We start from the raw sequence: 23,543 nt of genomic DNA, 5'->3' as shown, positions 1-23,543 counted from the left end.
CCTCCCCCAGGCCGCCCCACGTGCCAGGTGAGCTTCTCCAGGCACCAAACCCACCAAAGGTCACACTCAGGACCAACCAGCCAGCCACGCCTGCCACAGCCCACCTCCTAACCAATTCCCTGCCTTCCAATTGGCTGCCGGGTACCCCCCTTTTCCCGGAATTCTCATACCCAGCAGCCAATGGGCGGCTCCACATAAGCAGCCACCGTCCAATGGAAGGCACTGAACCGCCAATCGGCTTCTTTCCACGCGTTTTCCGGTAGGATCGGACGAGGCGATTGGCTCTTTCCGACGCGATTTCGGCGAGGCAATCAGCCAATAAGAGAACAGAGATCCACACTCTTCCCTCCTCCTCCCCCCAATTCCCGCCCCTTCTCTTCTCCATCCCGTTACCTTGGAACCTGCAGTAAATATCCCGGGACGCTGTGCGCGCGCTGCGGTCCCTTTAAGGGGAGCCGGTTGGCAACCGTCTGTCTCGAGGAGGGGTCTGTAGAAGCAGGTACGAGGCGGGGGAGCACCAAAGGAGGGGGGAGCTCTTGCTGTGGGGGGGGGGACGACGACAGTGAGGGGGTCATGTCTCTGCGTGCTTGACAGGGGTAAGGGGGGAGCTGCTGTTGTCCTCCCCCCTTCCCAGGTCTGGGCAGGGCCACTGCCAGGTCCCTTTCAGCCCAGCCCCCAACCCCCCCCCCCCCACTGGTCGCTTCTCTTGCTTTGGTGAAGGCTGCCAAGAGTTCTGTGGGTCCTCTGAAGCCGCCCAGCTTCGCTGGGGCATCAGATGGGGGAAGCTCAGGCCTGCCTCGTGGTGTGAGGGGCTGGGAAGCGCCTGGCTGTCATTTTCCTTTCCCACCACCCCAGGCAAAGCCATGTCTTTCATGCGCTTTCCTTTCCCTGTGGCGCTGGTTTTGGGTCACAGGCATCTTTGGGACTCTGATAAAAGCTGTGCCCCCCCCCCCCGTAGAAAATGGCACACACGCGTGTGCACGCTTGCTTACACACACACACACACCCCTTGACTGTGCCTGGTTGATGGACCCCTGGTAAAGAATCACTGTCCTTTAGGCAGAGTCCCTTCACTTAGTGCAGTGGTTTTTAACCTTTTTTAAGCTGATGCCACACTGACAAGGCATGAAAACTGTCAACCACACCATCGTTTTTGACAGCTGACAAGGCGCACCATGCTGCCGGTGGGGGGCTTGTGCCCCCCCCATTGGCCCTACTAATAAATGACCTTCCCCCAAATTCCTCTGGCAAACCTGTAGACCACTCACTGCCCACCAGTGTGCCACGGCACAGTGGTGGAACATGACTGACTTGGTGCTTAACCTGCATAGGACTTCATAGATAGGGTTACCAGATACAAAGTGGGACAGAGTACCTCTACCTTTCACCATTGTATAGAAGAGGGAATTTGGACAGGTGAAGCTCAACATGGAAGGGTTTAAAAAGCTGCGCCTGCCCAAATTCCCTCTTCTATACAATGGTGAAAGGTAGAGGCACTCTGTCCCACTTTGTAACTTGGTAACCCTATTCATAGCTTTGCTGGCCTGTAGTGGATTTCTTGCTGCCACTTTGCAAAGTTCTTGCTTTGTTTTTTATTTGATGTATTTAATTGTATCTCTGCTTTGAATTGTATGCCATTCTGAGAGTCTTCCTGTTGAGGGGTATCTTATAAATGAGTTGAATAAGGATGGCACAGACAGTACCTCTTGTGTTTTGGCTCTACATGATGCTTTGTTTGGTTTTCATCATATCCATGTGAATATGTGTATCTGCCAACAGAGGATAACCATTGATCTGTTGACATGGGCTTCAGTCCTCCAGGTAAATTGTCCCCTCTCCACTCTTGACTATGTTCACTTATTGCCTTGTGGAGGTGGCATCAGCCCCTTGGGGAGTTACTATGACAACAAAATGTTTTCTGAAGACAAGAGCTCCTTCAGACTTGTTGGTATCCTTATTTTGTTCCCACACAGCTCTAAAATTAGTACGGAAAGGAATTTTATTTTCATTCTTTTTAATAAAAGGAGATTGGGTAAAACACTTAAAACGTCCTTTGTTGTACATGCAAGCTTTATTAAATAGGTGAGCTAGTTGAATGGGAGTACCCTTGTAACTCCTCAAGCATACTTGATTGTTGTATGTTTTTTGTTGACACCATTCTTGTCTTATTTTGAGACTGATCAGGTTAATTTTTTTGTTGGTCTGGAGAACTGTTGCATGACTGTTCAAAAAGTTATGACCTTCCATGGTTGGGACACCAAATGTTAGGAACATGGTTATGGTTCCATTGTTGTGGTTATAACACCAAATGTTAGGAACCAAGTGTGTTCATATTGCTGTTTTTGAATTTTCCCAAGGTGGCATGTAGTTAGATACCATGAAAATGGTATGGTGGCGTGGATCCCGTATTCAAAATCCTGCCTGCATATCCTCAGGAGTTCTGCCCCCCCTCCACAGATACAGAAACTGTAGGTGCAGTTCTGTGCACATATAATTGGGAGGAGGCCCCAATAGACCATGGGACATTTCTGTGTAAACATGCGTAGGATTGCACTGCAGATACCTGAGCATGAAACTTGTTGGGAAGTTTCTACCCATGTAAATGTTTGCTATTTTTCACACTTAAAGTGATGCCTTTTGTTGTCTGACTCAAGACCGTTCCTTTGGAGTGCTCTTTTCAATTCCTAAAGCTAATATCAACAAGTATATTTCTTTTGAAATAGCAGTTCTTGGAGCTATTTGGCAATGTATCTTCACCTATCAGAGTTGTTCAGTTTTCTCTCTCTGCTGGGCAGTCCATTCCTATCCAGCGCTGGCGCATTGGGGCTGCATGGTAATGCTGTATCCAAAACTGGGACTGAGCAGGCTGGAGGTCTCCTCAGGGTAAGGGAGCCCCTTGTAAAGCCTCAGCTTACCAGTTGGGGCTACTTGGATCTGCGCCAGAAAAGTTGCTGGTGCAAGTCCAAAAAGCCTCAGGTAGGGAGGAAGGGAATTGGATATGTCGGAGGCCTCCTCCACCAACCCTACTCCCTCCCAGGCCTGAACCACCCTCTCCCTATCCCAAAGCACCCCTTCCCTGCCTCCATTCTGCCCTGCCCCCGCATTGCTCAGTGCTGTACTCACCAGCACCAGTGACTGCAGCTCCTGATCTAGCAGGATGGCTCAGGCCTTCCCACCGGTGCTCCTTACTCCAAAATTGTTGAAAAGCGCTTTGCAGCACTTTTGTGACACCTAGCATCGGCCTAGCAGCCACTGTGCCAGCACTAGAAAGGGATAGTATTGGGGTATTATTTATCTTTTAGTCTAATTTTTGGACTACAGATATAAAACTGTGTTGGCTCATCTATGCCACATATTTCTTTTGTAATCTTGGGTAAGGAGGAAAGAATAACACTTTAAATCAGTTTGTCAAATATAAGTCCCATAGGCTGAATGTGGCCCTGGGAAGCAATTTATCTGGCCCTGTTAAAATTAGGCTCTCCCAGCTTGATAATTGGGCTATATCATATCTTGAAAATATGAACAAGATTTGCACATTTTCTCTTCTGACATTTGCAGCTAATGAGTTTCTGTATAAGAACAAAGTGTTTATTTCTGGCCATCCTCTACTTAATGATGTCACTTCCGGTCCTCAGAAGGCATGATGAATGTTAACTTTGGCCCTCTGTATGAAATGAGTTTGACATTCCTGCTTTAATGACAAGAGCATTTTTTAGCAATACATGCTCACCAGTATTTTCTGCAACTATTCATTACATCTCATATCCATGAATGGTGGAGATATATCTTCTTTCTTTTATTACTAATGTACTGCTGCTATCATTAGTTCAGACTTGAATGGGGCAAGATAATTCAGTACGTCTCTGCAAAAACTCTTCCCAATCTTTTTCTGTACCATTTGTCCAGTCCTCAAATTGTTGAACCAGTTGCATCTCTGTTGAAACAATTATCCTCCTTCCCACCCTAAAGATATTTACTTAGAAGAAAGTCCCATTGATTTTGGTGGATTTTACTTCCAAGCAAGTGTGGTCGTGTTGAGTCAGAAGGCCTCACTGATTTCAGTCGGAGGGTTGAGCAAGTTTTGTAACGTGGTGAGTGTTACTTCTAAACAACTTTGCAGTGTAACACAATACATGTTAAACTCCAAGGTGTACTTATTGGAACGTCAGTTAACTTGGTGGGAATTCCAAATAAAGCTTCAAGTTTGCTTCATTTATCATTTTCATCTTACACCACAGCATTCTGAAAGATTGGTTTACATTCTCGGTAGCTCTGAATGAACTTTGGAAAATGTAACTCATGAGGAAATTTGAGATATTAGTTGAGTAAAGCCAAAAATACCCTTTCAGACTTTTGTAACTATATCATACTCTTGTTACTACCATAGACAATTTCAGTCCATGCATATTGCTTCCCTGGAGGTCCATAAATGACTAAAATTTTGAACAATGTTATCGAAATTGCCAAGGAAATGTAGATAACCTTGAGGATTTAACTTGCGTGTGCTGAAATTAAAATGGCTCATAATTAAATGAAAGTGTTCCATGATAGTTAAAGGCAATGAACCAAGAACTTTCTTAATTATAAAAGTCCTTATACCTGCTGAAGTAACTCAGATTTCAAAGCAATTCATTAGCCTCTAAAACGAGCAGTACCTCTTTAGGCTGATGAAATTACTTTTCAAGTTGGCAGGGCCCCAAGCTAGGCAAAATTTGGCATACACTTTATTTTATATGGAGGTTTCAAATTTATGAAATCCTAAATTTTTTTAGTAGAAAGGATTCTCATAGTGCCACCTTATTGTTTCTATATTTTGTAGATCTGGTTGTATTGCCACAATAATGCAGCAACAGCAGTGGTTCCCAAACTCTTTTGTCTGGTGACTCCCTTGACTTACTGGGCCATTGGCCACTGTTGCCATTAGGGCTGCAATCCTTTATACCAGGGTTGTCCAAAGTTTTTGGCAGGAGGGCCACATCATCTCTCTGACACTATGTTGGGGGCCAGGGGAAAAAAGAATTAACATTTAAAATTTGAATAAATTTACATAAGTTTACATAAATGAATATATTCAAGAAGAACATATATGAATGAATGAAGGTCGTGCAATAGCTCAAGGCCTATAAAAGGCCTTGCACAAAGGCCTTTTCTTTGCTGCTGTTACTGCATTACAGACATGAAACAGCAAGCAGTGGAGGGAGCCCTCATCCCACAGCTTATGCAAGACGTCAAACAGTCGCCCTCACACTGAGAGCTGTCAGACCACTGTGGGCTCCAGCAAGTCTCTGGAGGGCCAGAGGCTCATTGGAGACTGGGGCTCCCTAAGGGCTGCAGTGGGAGTCTTCGAGGGATGCCAAGTGGTCCTAGGGCCGGCGTTTGGGCACCCCTGCTTTATACTGTACAGGGTGGCAGATTTTTTGCAAGCATTCCACGGCTCCTCTGACTGGTTTTCCCAGGGAGCCACAGCTCACAGTTTGAGAACCACTGAACAGCAGGTTAAATTTTACATTTTACTTTGGGATCTGTAGTGCCCTACATCGTAAATGTTGAATCTCTAACAGTGCAATCCTGTGCATGTCTACTCAGAAGTAAGTTTATTGAGTTCAGTGGAATTTATTCCCAGGTAAGTGTGTATATAGGATTGTAGCCTAATGCTCTTAAGCCTTAGGGTGGTATGGGTAGTTTCATTGAACGAGCTTTCAGGCTGCCTTATTTAAAGTGTTTGAATTGCTTCTCTTGAGATGTACCTACTTATATGGGCCTGAATATTTTCATTTGTGAACTAGAGTATAGTAAAACTATGCAAGAACATATAAATGGACAGGCTGGAAAATTTTGCTTTCCAAAACATTTGAGTGTATCATAGCAGTATGTTTCTGCTGCAAGGTTTGAAAATGACTCCTTACCTCCTCCCCAAGAGCTGATGCTGTTGTCTTCTGCTTTTTAAATCCCTTGAAGGCAACCAGTTTAGATTAATATATGTCTGATGTGGTAGTGTTTTGTTTTTAGTTGTTCTGTAATGTTAAGCCTGTTTTTAAATGCCATTTAGAGACTGTCATTGTTTACATATAACTGATTACAGCTTGTTTGATTTCTGTTCATTTTCCAAATGCAAAGCAACATTAAGGCACAATTTTAAGAGCTAAAGGACTGTTTTAAACATTACACAAAAACAGTTAATACTGCAAAATACTGTAAGAGGAAAACCTAAGATTAATACAGATTACAGACAATTTGGTCATGAATTGGAGGGAGATGGGAGAGGCACAGTATTACCCTAATGGTAGGAAAACCTTCCCCTGGTTATAAGAACATTCCCATCCAAATCTTTAATTATGATCCACCACAGGTAACCTACGACATTTGGTTATGAATGCTGCTCTTACATCTAATTGTAGTTTGCTATTTTTAATATGGTTTTTTAATCTGCCTGTTTTGAGTACACAAAAATGTGTTAAAATTGCTGCTCTTCAAAATGAGGATGCTGTAGTTTCGATTTTTACAAAATTGAAAACTGCTTCCTCACTTCTCAGAATTCTGCCAAAAATAAAGGCTGCACAAAAATAAAGGCTCGCTAGAATAAGCGAGCAACATACAGTATTCTGGAGCAGTTCCAAAGATTGCCATGGGACTCTAGTGAAGCTGTTGAGATTATGTGGGTTCTGGATTGTACTCAAATGTGTGTGGGAGGCTAGAAAGGTGACTCCTGTAGTCATGCCCTGTAAGGCTAGACTCACATTTGGCATGAGAAGATGCTTATCCATGGAATTGTATCAGTTAATACTGTTGACAGGACTACAGTAAGGAAATAGAGCATTTTCAGAAAATTAGAGCTTTCTGTTTTATGAGAAGCTTCCAGGTTTAAAAAAATCTGTTAATGACTTGCTTAAAGAACCATCTAGTTTGGCTCAGATGGCCCTAAATAAGAACTAGACAAGCTTATGGATTTGGCAGATTTGGCAATGGCTAATAATCATAGTCACTAAACATCTATGTTCCAAGATAATATACCTTTCTCAAACTGTGGGTTGGGATGCACTAGGCGGATTACGAACCAATTCCAGATAGGTCCCCATTCATTTCAATATTTTATTCTTAATATGCTGGATTTGATGATGTCACTTCCAGTCATGACATCACTTCCGGTTGGTCCTGACAGATTCACATTCTAAAAATTGGATCCTGGTGCTAAAAGTTTGAGAACCACTGGTCTATAGGTATATCCAATTTGTATAGATTATGTAGTTGTAGATCATTGTGTTAGTTTATATTTTTCTTGATTTATTTAATGTTTCAAATACTACAAATCTGACACTGCTTTTTGACATACATTTGAAGTGCCCCAAAATAATTTTCTCTTCTGAGAGGACCCCACTGTTGTGTTATAGAATTAAAACCAAACTGTCCTTATTGGAAAGTAGTTTTTAATTAACAAGCTACAGTCTGGAACTACACGTCTGACTGACTTAACTGATCCTGCTGATACAAAAGCAGACTTCATTTATCAGTAGATGCAGGAATAATGGGCTAGTATACGCTTATTGAAAAATGCAGTATAAAGTGGAAAGCTTACCACTTCCATTTTTTCCCTCCTCTGGATTTCAGAAAGGGGCATGCATTCTGAATGACAGCTGCTGATTGCCGAAATGAAACTCAGCAACTCTTCTGATTGTGAAAATCATAATGACTTAGCAAGAAGCCTGCAGTTCTACTAGTGACTGTGTGTGACACCTCTTCTGGAAGAATGCACGTACCTTGAAGAACATACCTTTGATTTTAAAATGGGGGAGAGAGGAAAGAGTCTGGATTCTGGACACAACAATAAATCAGACAGTGATAAAAGCAGTAATTCCTACTGTTCTGATGATGATTCATCTTGTGCCTCTGAGCACTCGCCGACCGTGAGCACTCAGTCTACAAACACGAGAGAAAAAAGTAATAAAGCACAGAACTTGAAGAGCCTTGCACATTACCAAGGTAAGTGTGTGATACCATCTGGGTTCTTACCCACACCCCAATCTTAAACCTAATGGGTGGTATCCACAGTATGGCTGGCAAAACAAATGCTTTCCTTGATGCCGCCTCGCTACTGAAGATGTTGGCTCTCCCCAAAAAGCTGCTGCAGAGCATCAGAAGACCTTGGTAGTGGTTCAGAATGCAGTGTGGAGGGCTGAAAGTGGAGGAGCTAATAAATGGAAAATGCTAGTGGAGGGAACTATTCTGCTAGCAATTTCTGGTTATCAGCCTCTCCTCTTGCAGTTGCCTGTGCCACATCCCGAGCTGTAATGTCAACTAAAATGTCTGTGTTGCTTTAAAATACAAGCGACAAGTATGATTGTTTTTCAGAGAAAAGGTACACGGAGTTCTTGTTTTAATCATAGCTGTGTTGGAAGCGTAAATGAAATTTTTTTTGTTACTGGACCATGTATAGTTTGGCATTGTTGGTGGTTGTGATTTTTTCTTTTCCCCCAAAAGCATCAACAAGAGGGTCTGATCAGAATTAGAACCATAGTGTATGGGAAGGGGATCTAGCCCCTTTCCCTTGCATTATGGTCCTGATGAAAGCTGCTGTTACCTCCAGGAGGGAAGCTTCCATGATTGCCTTAAGATGGCTAGAATGCTGCTGTGGGTTTTTTAAAACCCTGTCCTGCGCTGCTGTCCTATTAAAATGGAAGACTGTCATATTTTTGGAACCAAGATATCCCTGTTTATTCAAGATTTTTTTTTTAAATAAAACACTGGTATTTCTTTTCTGCCCCTGTTATTGTTATGCTGTAACTGGAAAAGATGTGCATTAATTATACAACTATAGAAACATCTGTATAGTTAAGGTGAAAACCAGTGTTCTTTATTTGTGTATGGTGCCAAGCTTGGCTGACTATTAAGAGAAAATTGAAGAAATTTTTAGTGTGCTGACAGGAGGAAAGGTCTTGTCCCAAAGAGGACTGAGAAGTTTAGTAGAGGCAGGCTGATTTTCACTGTAATGCCAATTCTGTTTCAATTTGTTGTAGCCACTAAGAAAATTGCCTCTAAATATGCACCAAGTAAAAGAGGGATCTGCTGGGGTTTTCGCTCCCAGAGCCTCAACAGGGACTCTCCTGCCAAAGATATTGGTCTTGTTACAAAAAGAGTGCTTTCTGCCAGGTTACTGAAAATCAATGAGCTTCATAACGAACTGACTGAGCTGCATGTCAAACTTGATGAGCTGCAGAAAGAAAATAAGGCACTGAAGCGGCTGCAGTACAGGCATGAGAAAGCCCTTCATAAGTTTGAAGACACAGAAAATGAAATCTCTCAGCTCCTGGCACGGCACAACGATGAGATCAGAATACTGAGGGAGCGCTTAAGAAAATCGCAAGAAAGGGAGCAAACAACTGAAAGGAAACTGAGGGCTTCACAGGAAGAGCTGTACAAGGCTAAAGACAGTTTACAGAGACTGAGGAGGCTGGCAGAAGACAAGCACCTCCCTGAACGCGATGAACTGGCCAAGAAGTTAATTTTAGTAGAGAACAGGCTTGATGACAGCGAGAAGAGAGTTAAGGTGAGCTGATCTTAGACATTTTTTAAAATACACCTTCATAAAACGTTTAATTGTATTGTATCATGATTGTATAATTACTGAGGCAGATATTGACAAATCTTATAACGCAGGGGAGGAACAGATCCTAATTTCATAAATAATTACTTGTCTCAAAAATCATTTTACAGTGCTATTACTGAAGATAATTTAAAAAATTAAGCCTTGAAATTAGTTGCCTCTTTATCTTTTAGAATAAAGCTCAATTTGTTATATAACACATTTACATATTTCAGTCTTCCTTAAACCTAGTTATATGTAAAACGTTTCTTTAAAAAAATAAAATAATTAGCCTGCAAGTATGTCCTTTGTTCCATTATTTTTTAAATGTTGGACATGCAGTACCTAATAGTAGTGCTAATTAAGAAAATGGTGACAATTACTAAGATTCTCTATACTGTAGTCTCTTTTCACAGCCATCGTCAGTAACAGGCTACTAAGAATTCTTTGAAGACTAAAAGCTGCAAACTTGTGGAACTAGCTAGAAAGCTATGCATTCTAGAAACTATGGAACAAGATGTGTTTTGAAAAGGAAGGCCATGGATGTCTTTGAAGAGATCTGAGCTCCTTTATCAGGTGTTTTAGGGACAACCAACCTGAAGAAGCAGAGACTACAGGCATCAGAGAAATTTAGTTCTCCTTTCCTTTCTCCCCTCCCTCTTTCTCCATTTTCTTTTTGTGTCTGCTTCTTGTTTAGAGAAGTGCACATATGGTGAATACCATAAAAAGAAGATTGGACAAAGAAGAAGTGGAAAAATTGTTATATACCAAATAATTGATCTTAAGTTCTTTCTTTGGAATTGAGCTCTCCTGTTTGTATGAACAACAAATAAAATGTTAATAGGAAAAGGTTTAGGGAAGTTCCATACAAAAACTTTTTTTTCACCAGTGTTTGAGGAAATATGGATTCCACTCTATCTCCTATGTAAAAAGTTGCTATGTTCAGTTAGTTCTGTACAAAGGAACAAAATGCAACAAATGTAATTCTCTGGGCTGGGGCTGGTGACTTGACACTCGGGCTGGAGTGATAATCTTCAAGGTGTATTATAGCAGTAGTGATTCTGGCCCCTGTGCTGGCCAGAGTCAGGACTGCAGAATGCCCCCCTCCCCCACACTGATGAAAATGCCCTCCCACCATTGCATCCAGAGGCCTTCTGAGGCCTCCAGAAGGCCTTCAGACATCACTTCTGGAGGTCTTTGGTCTCCAGAAAGGGAGACAGAGTGCAGGAGGGGGCCTGGATGGCACCAGGGGTGGTGGCATTTGTCTTCCTTGACCCCCTCAGGTATACCAGTGTATTATAGTACAGCATGTTTTTTTAAAAACTTACAAGAAATCAGTACATTTCCTTGTGCAGCACTGTGTGCTCTGTGGCAGTTGAGACAGAAATACATAGGATTGTTCAGAGTGGTTTATGTTAAACAACCTGTATGGAAGATTATTTTTATAAGATTATTCTGATTCTTTTACTTTAGGAGTCTCTCAATTTAATGGAAGTATCATTTAACATGTATACATGTAATGACAGTTGGCAGATAGTTTCCCTTATGGAGATGGCGTGTTAAGCCCTAAGCATTTTAAATAGCACTGAAGTGGTCCATTGGTTGATTAGGTAGACTTGAATAGCTGCACATTGATCAATAATTCAAGCAAATGTACAAGGCTGTTGCCATTTTTATACAGGCTCATTACCGGTCTAGACATATTGGCTTTAGAGGACCAACAATTTAACATTTCCTTCCTTAGAACTCCTATATTTCTGATTATAAATCTCCAGCCAGAAATCTTCAATAAAAGACTACCTCAAAATGATCCCTATTCCAGTGATTGTGCTTTCAAGAGGACAAGGTTATCAACTGGTGAAGTATATACTTCATAGTAAATATTACATATTTTAAGGCTATAGAGCTAGAAGGGATCTTTTTACTCTTAAAAAAAAAAAGAAAAAAAGATGCTACCGCCATTTCAGTTGGTCTCATGGATGGACTGGCCATGGTAGCAGGTCCTCATGTGATCAGTCCAAAGAAGATTTCATAATCATTGGTAGCAGTAGTGTTGGGGGGGGGGGGAATACATGGCAAGGTTTGCTGGAGGTGTTGTAAGCCCCATGTCACACAAGCTTTGTTAAGGATTGAGTTGTTGTTTCTTAAGTTTGACCTACTCTAGGCACTCTACGTCTTGTGGCATGTACCTTTGGAACCTAGCTTTAGCAATTAGAAAGATATTATGGGACCTATGTATGGGGAAACCACAATGCATTTCTTAGTTGGAAGTTGTAAATGTAAACATAGGTTTGCCTTGTCACCTGGCTCAGCAGATTTCTCACAGATTTTAGTTCAGGGGTGTCAAACATAAGACCAATGGACTGAATATGACCCATAGAAGCTCCTTATCCGGCCTACCTGATAGTTGGGCTCTCTCATCACCAACATCAACTGCTCTGAGCTGCAAAGTGACACATTGCCAGAACTGGCACTGCTAAAGGGTGGTGCTGGGAGAGCCCAATTATCATGCGGGCTGCCCTTTCAGCAATCCTCACATTTCAGTACTGAAAGAGTGGCTCATGTGATAATTAGGTTCTTCCAGTGCTGATCTTTCAGCTATGCCACTTCTGCCAAGGCACTGGGACGGAGAGATGAAAAAAGGCCTCAGAAGGCAAGGAACAGTATGGGGGAAAGAGGCAGACCAATAAGTGTGATAAAATGAGAAGCTGTGGAGAGAAGCTGTAGATGCACTGGGAGAGCCCAATTATCACACAGACTGCCTTTTCAGCAGCACGCTTCTGCCAAGGCTTCACTTTGCAGAGCACCTCTCAGCTGCTGAGCTGCAAAGCGACTCCTCAGCAAAAGTGGCATCACTAAAATGATGGCCTGTGTGATGATTGAAAATATGATCATTATTTGCGCATTTTCTCTTCTGTCATTTTCAGCTAAAGAGTTCCTAACCTAATGAGAAGAGTAGCTGAATAAAACTGAGGAGGAGGGGAAGGAAATAAATGCACCCTAATCCACTTCCCCACCAGTGTGAGGCATTGGGAGGGAAGGCATGGTGTAGTAGTAGTAGTAGTAACTTTATTGTCATTGTGCTGCAGCACAACAAAATTTATGCACCTTTGAGATACAAGCATAAATATATACTACAATTCCAACAATCACACTCTACACACTCACCCACACATTCTATACAACATGCATCATAATATAAAAACAGTATAACAGACCATAATGCCATAATGCATAATGCATGGTAACAACTATATCACCTTATTCAACGTAATTATGACTGTGGGATAAAAACTGTTCAGGAATCATGTGGTGCATGCTCTAATAGTTCTGTATCGACTTCTGCAAACAGCAAGATGTATAGATGTCCTCCAAAGCTGTTAGATGAAAGTTGATTATGTGCTGCACGATCTTAATAATTCTCTGCAAAGCTTTTTCTTATCTTATTTCTGGTCATAACCTGCCTAATGATGCCACTTTTTGCTCAATTGACATGAACAGGCACCATGAATGCTATTGGGCAGGATGTATGAAATGAGTTTGTCACATTTGTTTTAGACTTTCCACTAGGAGTATGTTTTGCCCAACTGTTCTGGATTGCCAACTTACACATTTCTTGTTCTTATTAAAACATGTTTCTGGCTGTTCTGGAAATCAAGATATAAGCAAATGAGACAGGCAGTATTCCTTTGAAATTTCAGTAAGAAGTCTGGTCCCATCATGCATTCTAATCTAAGCAAAGGGAAAGAAACCTGGGGTTGACATGTAAGGGAAGTAGTGATATTGTGCCCTCTGACAAAGTGCCTCATAGAGCTCGGAAATGGTGACTATGGTCATAGTTGTTGTTGGAGGGCAGAACTTTCTGGTGGCTTAATAATAATAATAATAATAACTCGGTATTTATATACCGCCTTTCTGGTCATTGGATTACTCCTCTGACTTTATTCAAGGCGGTTTACATAGGCAGGCATTTCTAAATCCCTCAAGGGGATTTTTACAATCATAGAAGTTCTCTCTTTCAAGAACCAACAACATTTCAGAATGGATCTTCCTGGTCTGGTCTCACTTCTGGCTACCAGTTTTCCCACGCAGGCTGACAAGCAGCTCCATCTCTCACATGGAGGGCAGCCAAGACGCTTCTTGCTCACACCAAGAGCAGGTGGAATCACTCAGCTCGGCTTGTCAGCTGCTTCAAGGTTTTGCCATTCTCAGCCGTTCAGGGAGCTGCTGGTGTCCTCGAACTGGCGACCTTCTGATGTTATCTTCGGGCTAACGGAGGCTCTACCCTCTCGACCAGACCTCCTGCCCTTTATATGAGGTTTTTCTTTCTTCCCCTGGAGAAGGGAGAACTGCCCATAGAATACAATGAAGAAAGCCAGGGTTCTAATATGACTGTGATTGGCTAGTACAAAGGCCAGAGCCTTTGTGATTTGTTTTTAAGCATTTAAAAGTCTGTATATGAATCAGTGGAGCACCAGGTTGCTGAATATAGCTAAATGCTAGATTTGGTTTGGAAAGGAGTGTGAGGAGGCAGTTTAATGAAACTGACCTTTTCTATTACCTGAAAACAGTGACATTTGATGGGATGATTTTTTAAAAGAAAATTTCAACCACTTGGCTGTACTTCTACCCTACAATATTAACTATGTACCACACTACAGGACTATTGTAGACCACTATCTCTCAACTACAAGCTCCCCAGTCTGTAATATTGGCAAAATGTCCACTTTGGGTATCTGCTCCAGCAGAAGAAAGGCAGGGTAAAAATCTTTTAAAAAAATGGATTGTGATGGCATTGGCATTGCAAATAGCAATTTTAAAATGGTTAAAAATAAAATTAAGAAAAAGTGAAATGCGACCTAAACTGGAAAGCGTATGAGTCCATTTTTTTGCTGCAACTAGGAGTTAAAATACTGATTAACCGCTTTGCCAAAATTGTAGAATTTCTCAGTGGTATTCTGAAAAAGCTCCTGTTAATGTATATAAAAAACCTATAGGGAGCTCTCCCAAGACTTTCAATTGCCTGTGGGTATAAAAGTCTCCCCCTGCCTGTTCCCATGGTCCTCAATCTTAAAGTAAAGTACAGGATGTGAGAAAGAACATCTAGAAATGGGTAGAGAAAGCTTTCATGAAGGTTAGTAACTACAGCTGAATCCAATGCCCCATTTACAATAGCATGAAGGGTGCACTGCCATCAGATACTCCAGAGCCACTGGTGTGAAAGCATCTGCACACATGATGTTACAGAGCCTGACCTGCACCAACCCAGGTAAGTCAGCAGCAGGGCAGGACGTATGCTGGAAGGGGGAGGTTCAGTGTGGGAAGGTGGGTGGGCAGGGAGCAGGTTGGGGGTGGATCTTGGCAGCAAAAATGCATGCCAGATCTTATCCCCCACTTTCAGCCTGCCTCTGGTTGGCCTTCTAGTCCGTCTGTCCGTCTCCCCCAGTAGGCATGCAATGGACACTCTGTTGGTGTGGCTGCATGCTATAACATGATGGGAGGATTGGGCTTTTAGTGATGATGATAGTGTGTTTTGTTTAAAGTAGTATTGGGGTTCAGTCTCAAGACTCCCACTCATTTACAGATTGGTTCTAATGACTTTGTTGAAAAAATACACGTAGAGCAGTTTGCACACTCTCAAAGTGCTATACGAAAGCTGAGTTTGTTATTCTTTCTTATTATTAGGACTTGGAGAAGAGCATTGAGCTTAATAATCATAGTTTCCAGAGACAATTGCATTCTGAGAAAAAGAAATTATTTGAAGCCCAGGAAGAAAGTAAAATTCTCCAAGAAGAAGCTGAGCGACTAAATCAAAAATTAAAGGTAAATCCTGCAAATTTTCTTACTATAGAACAATCTTATATTATTATTGTAAACTTAGTTATCATAACATATTTTCTTATTTTGTATTCCACTTCTCTTCCTGAAGGGCATTCAAAACACCTTACAGAGTTATAAAAATGATTACATTTAAAACTATAAATCACTATAAAAATATTAAAATATCAAAATTTCAAATAAAACACAAACCAGCCGTTAAGAATGTAATAAGAACCTTGCTGGATCAAACCAAGGGCCCATCTAGACCAGCTCCCTGTTATCTCACAGTGGCCCACCAGATGCTTCATGGAGCACTCAAGACAACATGGTACCTGCATCCTGTTGCCACTCCCTTCCATCTGACATTGGGAGATAGGCTACCTCTGAAACCTGGAGGTTGGGTATAGTTATCATGGCTTGTAACTGTGATGGAGTTTTCCTGAACAAAGCCAGCCTCCTTGAAGGTCTTCTGTTGGCGTTCTGTGAAACAAAAGAACATCAAAAGGGAAGTGGGTTTTTTTTTCCCAGTTGGAGAATTGGTTAACAATATGTGAATTTCACTTTTATTTTATTTTTAGGACAAAGAAAGAGAGCTGGATGCAAAAAATATATATGCTAATCGTATGTTAAAATCATCACCCAAAAAAGATGCTGATACCAAATCAGGGAAAAAAGGTAACAATTTTCTGAAAAGTTCTAAGCAAAGTTAATGGCTAGGTTTACTTAGAAAGGGGCATGTCAATGCTTTTTGTATTTTTGGGACTTTTAATCTTGCATTTTTTCATTTCGCTCTTGAGCAATTTATTTTGTTCTATGCTGATGTGTATGACATTTTGACTAGTGGAGTTAACTCTACCACCACCACCATATTCCACAATGTAGAATAGTTTTCAGTGAGCTGTCAGTTTCCAAGCCTAAAATGTTAATGCAGATGAGGTTTTTTTAAAATAAAATTATGATTGATGTCCCTCTTGGCAATCCATAAGTTAGTCATACAGAAACAGGACTATTGATAAATTTTGATGTAGAAGAAAGGGAGAAACAGTCATAAAAATTGAGAGACATTGCCTTGAAGGGAAAGAAGTTTGCTACTGTGCCACTGTTTAAAAAATCTCAAATAAGGATGAGTAGTCCAGCACAGTATAGAATGTATACAGAATATTCAGTGCTGGATTATTCATCCTTGTTTGAAATTTTTTCAATAGTGGCAAACGGTAGCAATCTTCTTTCCCTTCAAGGCAATGCCTTACCATTTTTATGACTGTTTTCCTCTTTGGACTTCTAATGTTTCATGTTGCAATGAGGACGAGCACTGCAGGTTGAGTGCTAGTCATGTTCATCAGAGCCATGACTGCCCCAAGCCTGCAGTACTGGTAGCAGTGCCCATTCTGCTATTGGGGGAGATACCATGGGGACTCCAGTGCAGGGTTTTACCCCAAAGTCCCCAGCAACTTTGTGCCAGCTCTGTTCACATCTTCACATTCCATTGCAATCTTCTAGCATACGGTACTAGATTTTGTGTATGTGTAAGAAGTTGAATATAGAAACAACTAGGTTTCATTTTATGAGAATATTTAAATTGTGATGTGCATTGGAACTCTTATCTATTACAGCTGCTAATAAGACTACTAAAAGAGAAGTACACATGACAAAAGGAGTGCAGACTACTGGATTCTCTTCCCCAATAGAATTTCCTCCATCACCAGAAATATTTTCTGAAGATCCATTAGAGGAAAAGCAAGAAGGGGTTCACCCTAGAATAGTAAGTTTAGCATATATATTGAACATTATTGTCTCAAACCTAGTAATGGTTTGTTACTGTAGTTTAGAATAGGCTGTACTATTCTTCATGTTTGGGTTGAGAGAAACTATAAACTGTTTATCCCAATATGAACCTGCTGTTAAATAGATGCCAAACCAATTTAAATAGCACAGGAATCTTTTAAACAAATACATATTGAACTCAATCATTTTGCCAGGTTCTTTAACTCTTAAATTTTTTTTAAAAAGCCATTTGAGGATAGGAATAAAATTGCCTGAAATTTGACTAAAATTGTAGATGGGATATATGTTGGGGAATGAGAATAGAAAAGAGAATCGATGAATGCTAGGATTGGACTAGGGCTTTGCCTCCTCTTGTCCCAAGGTTCAGAGTTTCCAACTCACCCAAATCTACCAGATATGTCTAGGCACTGAAAAATGTGGTGCTTTCAGCATCTGACTGAGAAGAAGCATGGTGAGGAAGTACCAAGAGCCGAACAGATCATAGCTACACCTTGGAGAACCACCAAGGACAAGAGGAGATTTTCCATGGGAACCCCATCTTCCCCATGGGCTCAGTTTGGTTCTGCATCTCTCAAAGCTAGTCTGCTACCAAAAACAGCAAGCTGGTACTGGTACTGAAGCTACTGAACTGGTACTCGGCAAGCTGGAGTAGATGAAGGATTTGCCCTAAGAAAATGGAAGAGTTAGATGAAGTTGTTTCCTTAACTTTCATAGCAGTTTCACTTGTGTTGTCTTTTACTGGTTTTAAGGCTCAGGCTGTTTGCAGTTGATTGCAAAATCTTCATACAGACATTTACAGCCCAATCCTATCCAGCTTTGGAGTGACAGCTCCAAACAGCTGCTGCAGCATCCTTTCCTGGAATTGAGCAAACTAGAGATCTCCAGGAAAGCCCCAGGCTACTCAGTGGGGATTCTCTAGTCTGCACCACCTATTTCACTGGTGCAGACTCAATAAGCCCTGAGTTGGGTTCCAAGCCCAGTGGTTCCACCCCACCTCCCAGGCCTGTCCCTGGTCTGCCCTCCCTCTGCCCCAGATGGTTCCCCCCACCCTCCTGCAACGCTCTCCACACCGCTTGGCACTTATCTGCCTTGGACTGGGGCTCCAACTGTGGTGCTGTGGTGCATGCCTCCCCACCAGTTCTATTCACTTCCTGGGTGTCACAAATGTGCCTTATGGCAACCACATTGGATCAGGCTGTCAGTATAATTTCAGTGTCCAAGAAAGAGAGTGGATACAAGTGTATCGTATAGCTTTATCCAAGCAAATTTTTTAAAAAAATCTTTTTATCCTATATTGTTCTCTCTTAAGGAACTGACAATTAAAAAGGAATGGAAAGAACAAGCAGAGCCCTTCAGGCAAGAAGAGAGCAAGGGAAAGGAAGAGAGACTGAATAGTGATCAAGAACTGCAGGCTCTGGAAGAAAGAGCCAAGAAACTGAGAGATGGTAATAAATGGATGCGTTTGCAGTGTCAGCTGAAATGCAATTGTCTTATTCTTAAGTAGCTGGGAGATTAATTCGCATATGAAATATTTCACGCTAACAAAGAAATCTTATTTTTCCTTCATGTATCTTTCAATGTGTGAATTATTCGCACAATTATTATCAACTGTACTGTTTGTGAGAAGTCCATTTCTCAGCTTATAATTATACAAGTCATTTTGTTTTTCAGTTTGCACAAGGAGGTGGGGGAGAAATGATTGCTGATTCTCCCCTTACAAGTTGTGTCCCCTCCCTTGTACAACATTCTGTCTTGCTCCACAGAGTCCCTCAAGCCTCAGAAGTGGGGTTTCACGGACTCCTTATTGTGGGGAGGCGTAAAAGAATGAGGACAGGGAAGGCCAGTCTGCATTGGGCATATCATGATGACATTTAAGTGTGACTGACTGACTGACTGACTGAACTCTATGTGCACTTCTTACCATCTGTATAATGTAACACAACTCCAAAAAAAGTAACTTTTAAAAAGTGAGCATAGTAGGGTATCAGTTTCAAAAGAGGCATGGGGAGGATTTTCGCCCAGTCCACAGACTTTTAAAATTCAGAACTCATTAACCTAAGTGGATATTGTACGGTACATGGTATAGAACGTTTTTGAACAACAAGTTTTTTTAACAACAAGTTGAACAACAAGTTTTGGGCAACCAGTTGCCCATGGATATATGTGGGTTATTTTGGTGCACTTCAGCCCTTGCATGAAAATCTTGATTATTTCAGATTTCCAAACTTTAAAGTATTTCTATATGTGCAAAATGCACATAGATTATTTTCTAAGGCAGTGGTTCTCAAACACCAGAACTCACTTTTTAAGAATGTCAATATGTCAGAACCCACTGGAAGTGATGTCATGGCTGGAAGTGATATAATCAATTGGGAAAGCTTTTTTAATACTCCCATATGACAAAATAAAATCAAATTAAGGAAATCAAAAGTTTACAATAAGTGTAAGTTTAAAAATTTATTTAAAATAAAGAAAAAACCCTCCCAAGCAGTTGCTGATCTGTTGAAAAAAAAAAAATTCCCCAAACATCCCAAAGGCTGCAATCCTATCTACACTTACCTGGGAGTAAGCCCCATTGACTGTCATTGTTAAAAGCATATACATAGTAACCTGTTAAAAGTACAGATCTGTCACATTTCCCTAAATGTAGTCACATACCACGGTAGCATCAAGTCTAAAATAAAATGTTGAAAATAAAATACACATTGAAATGAATGGGGACCACCATGGTATGTGACTGCATTTGGGGAAATGTGAGAGAAGATACCTAAGGTGTTAGCTTTGACTGTAGCTACTAAACCTGAACTTCCTATACTTAGAATGTCTAGGCACACAGAATTCTTTAAAATGTTTCTTGAGCCTTTTTACAAATCCAGAATGTTTTAGTAGTAAACCATCAGCAGTTATGACTAACATAATTTGTATTTTCTGGGTCTACTTATTTTGTGTTTGGTTTTTTTAATCCTGATAGAATGGGAAAGAGAAGAATCTGATAGAAGGAAAAAAGAAAACAACATTTTGCTGGAAAAAGGAAAAACTAAGATGGAAACAGATATATATCATCTGGAAAACGGCAAATATGCTGAAAGTGGAGAAGAGGAACGGCGGAAGGAAATGTTGTTAGCTAAAATGTATGAGATTGATAGAGAAACTCAGATCGGTATGAAGGCGGCTTCCCACACATACACCTCAAGCACAGTAACAGTATCTTCCTCTGAGAAAAGTAAGAGACTGTACCAGTTTCATGAACCAGCAGAGAATTTACTCAATGGTTTTCCAGAATATGATCTTCATGGAGGGATAGGAGATGTCCCCAAACAGCAAAATGTAGGGATCACATGTTCAAGCAACAATTTGACCTTTGGCAGCTATGTACCTTCCTTTGGAAAAGTGTCTGGGAGGCCAGGCTTGTTTGATCAAAAAAATGACGTCTTTGAGGACACCACAAAAGAAAACGTAGTCCTCAATATCAAGAGAGAGAAGAAGTCCAATTTAATGGAGCAGCTGTTTGGAAGCAATGCCAATTCTATTACTCCTTCAAAGAGAAATGACTTGAGTCCTTTTCGACAAGACAGTGGTACAAACAATGGCTTTCTTCCAGATAAAGGAACCACAGTGAAGTTACAAGATGACGATGACTTTTTTTTTAGTGAAGGAAAAAGCTTTACTCCCAAAAGACATCGATTGCAGCACACAACAAGCAGGCCAGCAGTTAAACCTCTTGATTATTTAGAAGATGAAGTTGAAGAGGTACTACTGCAGTAATTGCATTTTGTAAAAATGCATATATGTAAATTTGACAGATAGTGAATAGGCTATGACTAGCTTTAAACACTTTTCAGGGTGTTATGAAGTAACAAATGTTCAGGGCAAATAGGGTATCTAGTCTGCTGAGTAATCGGGATGCAGCTGTTCATATAGCATAGAACGGGCCTCCTGCATGCCAGAATTGTAGGGAAGGGGGTTAACTCTGCTATCCTCCATGGTTCCAGTTTAGATCCTCCATAGGGCCCTCCCCCCCCCCATTGCTAACTGGGCAAGGAAAAACACTCCCATCGGTATCAATGAAGTTTCTCCTCCCCTCCCCACCCCTGTCAAAATAGCAGCTGGGAAAGATCCAAACTGTGAAGGTGGTAGGTTTAAAGCCCTTCTCCCCCCATCATGGTCCCAGTCCACGGCTGCTATTTAACTTTGGGGGAGGAAAAAAGCACATGTTTAAAGTAATGTCTAGTTCAGTCCTAAAACTGCTCCCAGTTGGAGGTTTAACAAAGTTCTGGTCTTGTCTAGATTGGTTCTACTGAGTCTGGTTCTACCAAATGTGATTATTTTTTCGTGTCTTGTTCTGCCAGGGAAATCAACTATCCCTCTACTTGGAGGCTAGTCTTCTTGACGCATATCTCCATAGTAGCTTTTAAATGCTCACAGCTCTTTGTCACAGTCCAGGACAGGATTAGAGGAGGTTCAGCATGGCAGCATATAGTTTCCTGCATTTGGCCACACCAAGTAGCAACCAAGATTTATGTCATTCTAAATAAGAAGCACCTTTCTTTTGTCTCCTTGAGGTAAGGGCAAAAAGTATTAATGAGCCTTTGGAAATGTGGAGGGTGATTCATTCTCCTCCTTGTGCCAGAACATGAGTGAGTCTCCAGTAAGGCTGATCTCCCAAGCATACAGAATTGCATGGGCAAGTAAGGCAAAGGATCCAGAAAGGGACTAAAGCACCCTTTTTTTGTTTCCTACTAAGTTGTACACTGGAAATTCAGTGGACATGTTGTGTTTCAAAATAATTGGAGCTCTTCTCTTGATGCTGAAATATCAATATTTTTGAAACTCTTTTTAATTGATCCAAAAACAAGGTATAATATAAGTAAGGTGTTGAAATATGTTTTTATTTAGAGTTGCCATCAACATATATGTTGTTCACCTGGTTGTGCATAAATATCCTAAATACTTCTCTGGGGAAAACCAGAATTGAAGCTGTTTCAATTTTCAACAGAAGTGGTCTGAATTCCTGATTTAGTAAAACAGAAACAGTAAAACAGAATGTTCCATTTTTGTAGTCAAAGTCAGAAGTTATGACAAAATATCACACTTTTTTAAAAGTGGGTAATGGAGATATGTTTATGAAAATTGTTGTTTAATTCTGAAGCAAAAGGTGTCCCCCGATTTATATGGACCTTAATCTAGCATTGGCTTAATTTGCCATTTGTTCATGCCTATACCTTGAGTTTATTCTGCAGAAAAACGGTTCTGCATTACAGCCAATTACACAATCCATCTAGTGAAGTGACGGACTTGTCTGATACACCTTTGGTGCTTTAGCAGATGTTCCTAATGAATTGAACCAAATGTCTGTGGCATAAACCTACTGATAACCCTCATGGCATTACAAAGTTTTAATCCAGAAATCCATAAGGGCAAATTCAGTAATTCTGGAGCAAATGTTTTAAGACTTAAAAACCTTAAATTTCTATTTTAAAATCCATCAACATCAGGCTACAGCGTCTGTCAAGTGTGTTTAGAGGAACATTGGTGACAATGAAAGGCCTCCATTTCCCCTGCCCCTTGGGTTCACCACCCACTCAAGCAGGTGACTGACTGTGCTGAGCATGAGAAAGACAGGCAGGATATCTCTTTCTAGCATAAGGTTAAAGGTTTGGGAAAGAGAAACACTCTGGGTTACTAGAGAGTCAAGCCAAAAAAAAAAAAAAATTTCTGTATGGATCCAGGTTATCCTGGTGCATAGCTAGTTGCCATTTTCAGTTTTGCCTGTAACCTAGATTTTTATATGTGATTTTGGCTCAACGTGTTATGGATCTAGGGAGCTCCAAAACACCTTTCAGTTTTGCCAATTCTGTAAACTACTAATTTGGCCAAGTGATTTAAACTGTGGGCTGGGGCGGGGAGGAACCATAGCAGACTCTTTTGGCAACATAACGGCAATATAAAAAGACTGCAGTTTTAGACTACCTGCAAAAAATTCACACACATGAAATTTGCCTTATAAGCATTTTAAAGCTTCCAGTCTTTAGATGGCAATCTAGATGGCAGCAGACTTGAATATATTGTGATAGTTTGCAAATGTTTGTGATAGTGAGTGAGAACTTGCAGCAAACCTCTTGCCACAGGGTTGAGCAGTGTGTGGCCATAGCTTAGAGCTTCTTGGCACTGCATTTTGATTGCAACATAAAGAGTTAAGAGAAAATGCTAATATAAAACAAAGGATTTTTATGACTGAAAAATACAGTGTCCTTTAAAATTGTTTTATAGCAATCTCCCTAAGATTATCATCTGCTGATTAAAAATATACCTTCATTATGTATTGTTAATTGTTTTTATAACTATATTTTCTGTAAAAATT

General features: G+C 40.9%; 1 protein-coding gene across 1 annotated transcript; it reads left to right on the top strand.

Moving 5' to 3' along the window:
* The first annotated feature begins 415 nt into the window (after positions 1-415).
* Positions 416-23,543, top strand: LCA5 (lebercilin LCA5). Its single transcript, XM_066609719.1, has 8 exons — positions 416-499; positions 7,606-7,977; positions 9,012-9,541; positions 15,263-15,400; positions 15,976-16,072; positions 17,011-17,159; positions 18,492-18,627; positions 20,154-23,543. Exons 2-8 carry the CDS (start codon positions 7,782-7,784, stop codon positions 20,945-20,947), a joined length of 2,040 nt encoding a protein of 679 aa, XP_066465816.1. The 5' UTR covers positions 416-499; positions 7,606-7,781; the 3' UTR covers positions 20,948-23,543.

This window comes from Tiliqua scincoides, chromosome 1, assembly GCF_035046505.1.
Source record: "Tiliqua scincoides isolate rTilSci1 chromosome 1, rTilSci1.hap2, whole genome shotgun sequence".
NCBI lineage: Eukaryota > Metazoa > Chordata > Lepidosauria > Squamata > Scincidae > Tiliqua > Tiliqua scincoides.
Note: the sequence above shows the minus strand (reverse complement) of the source record. Positions and strands in the feature narration are given on the sequence as shown.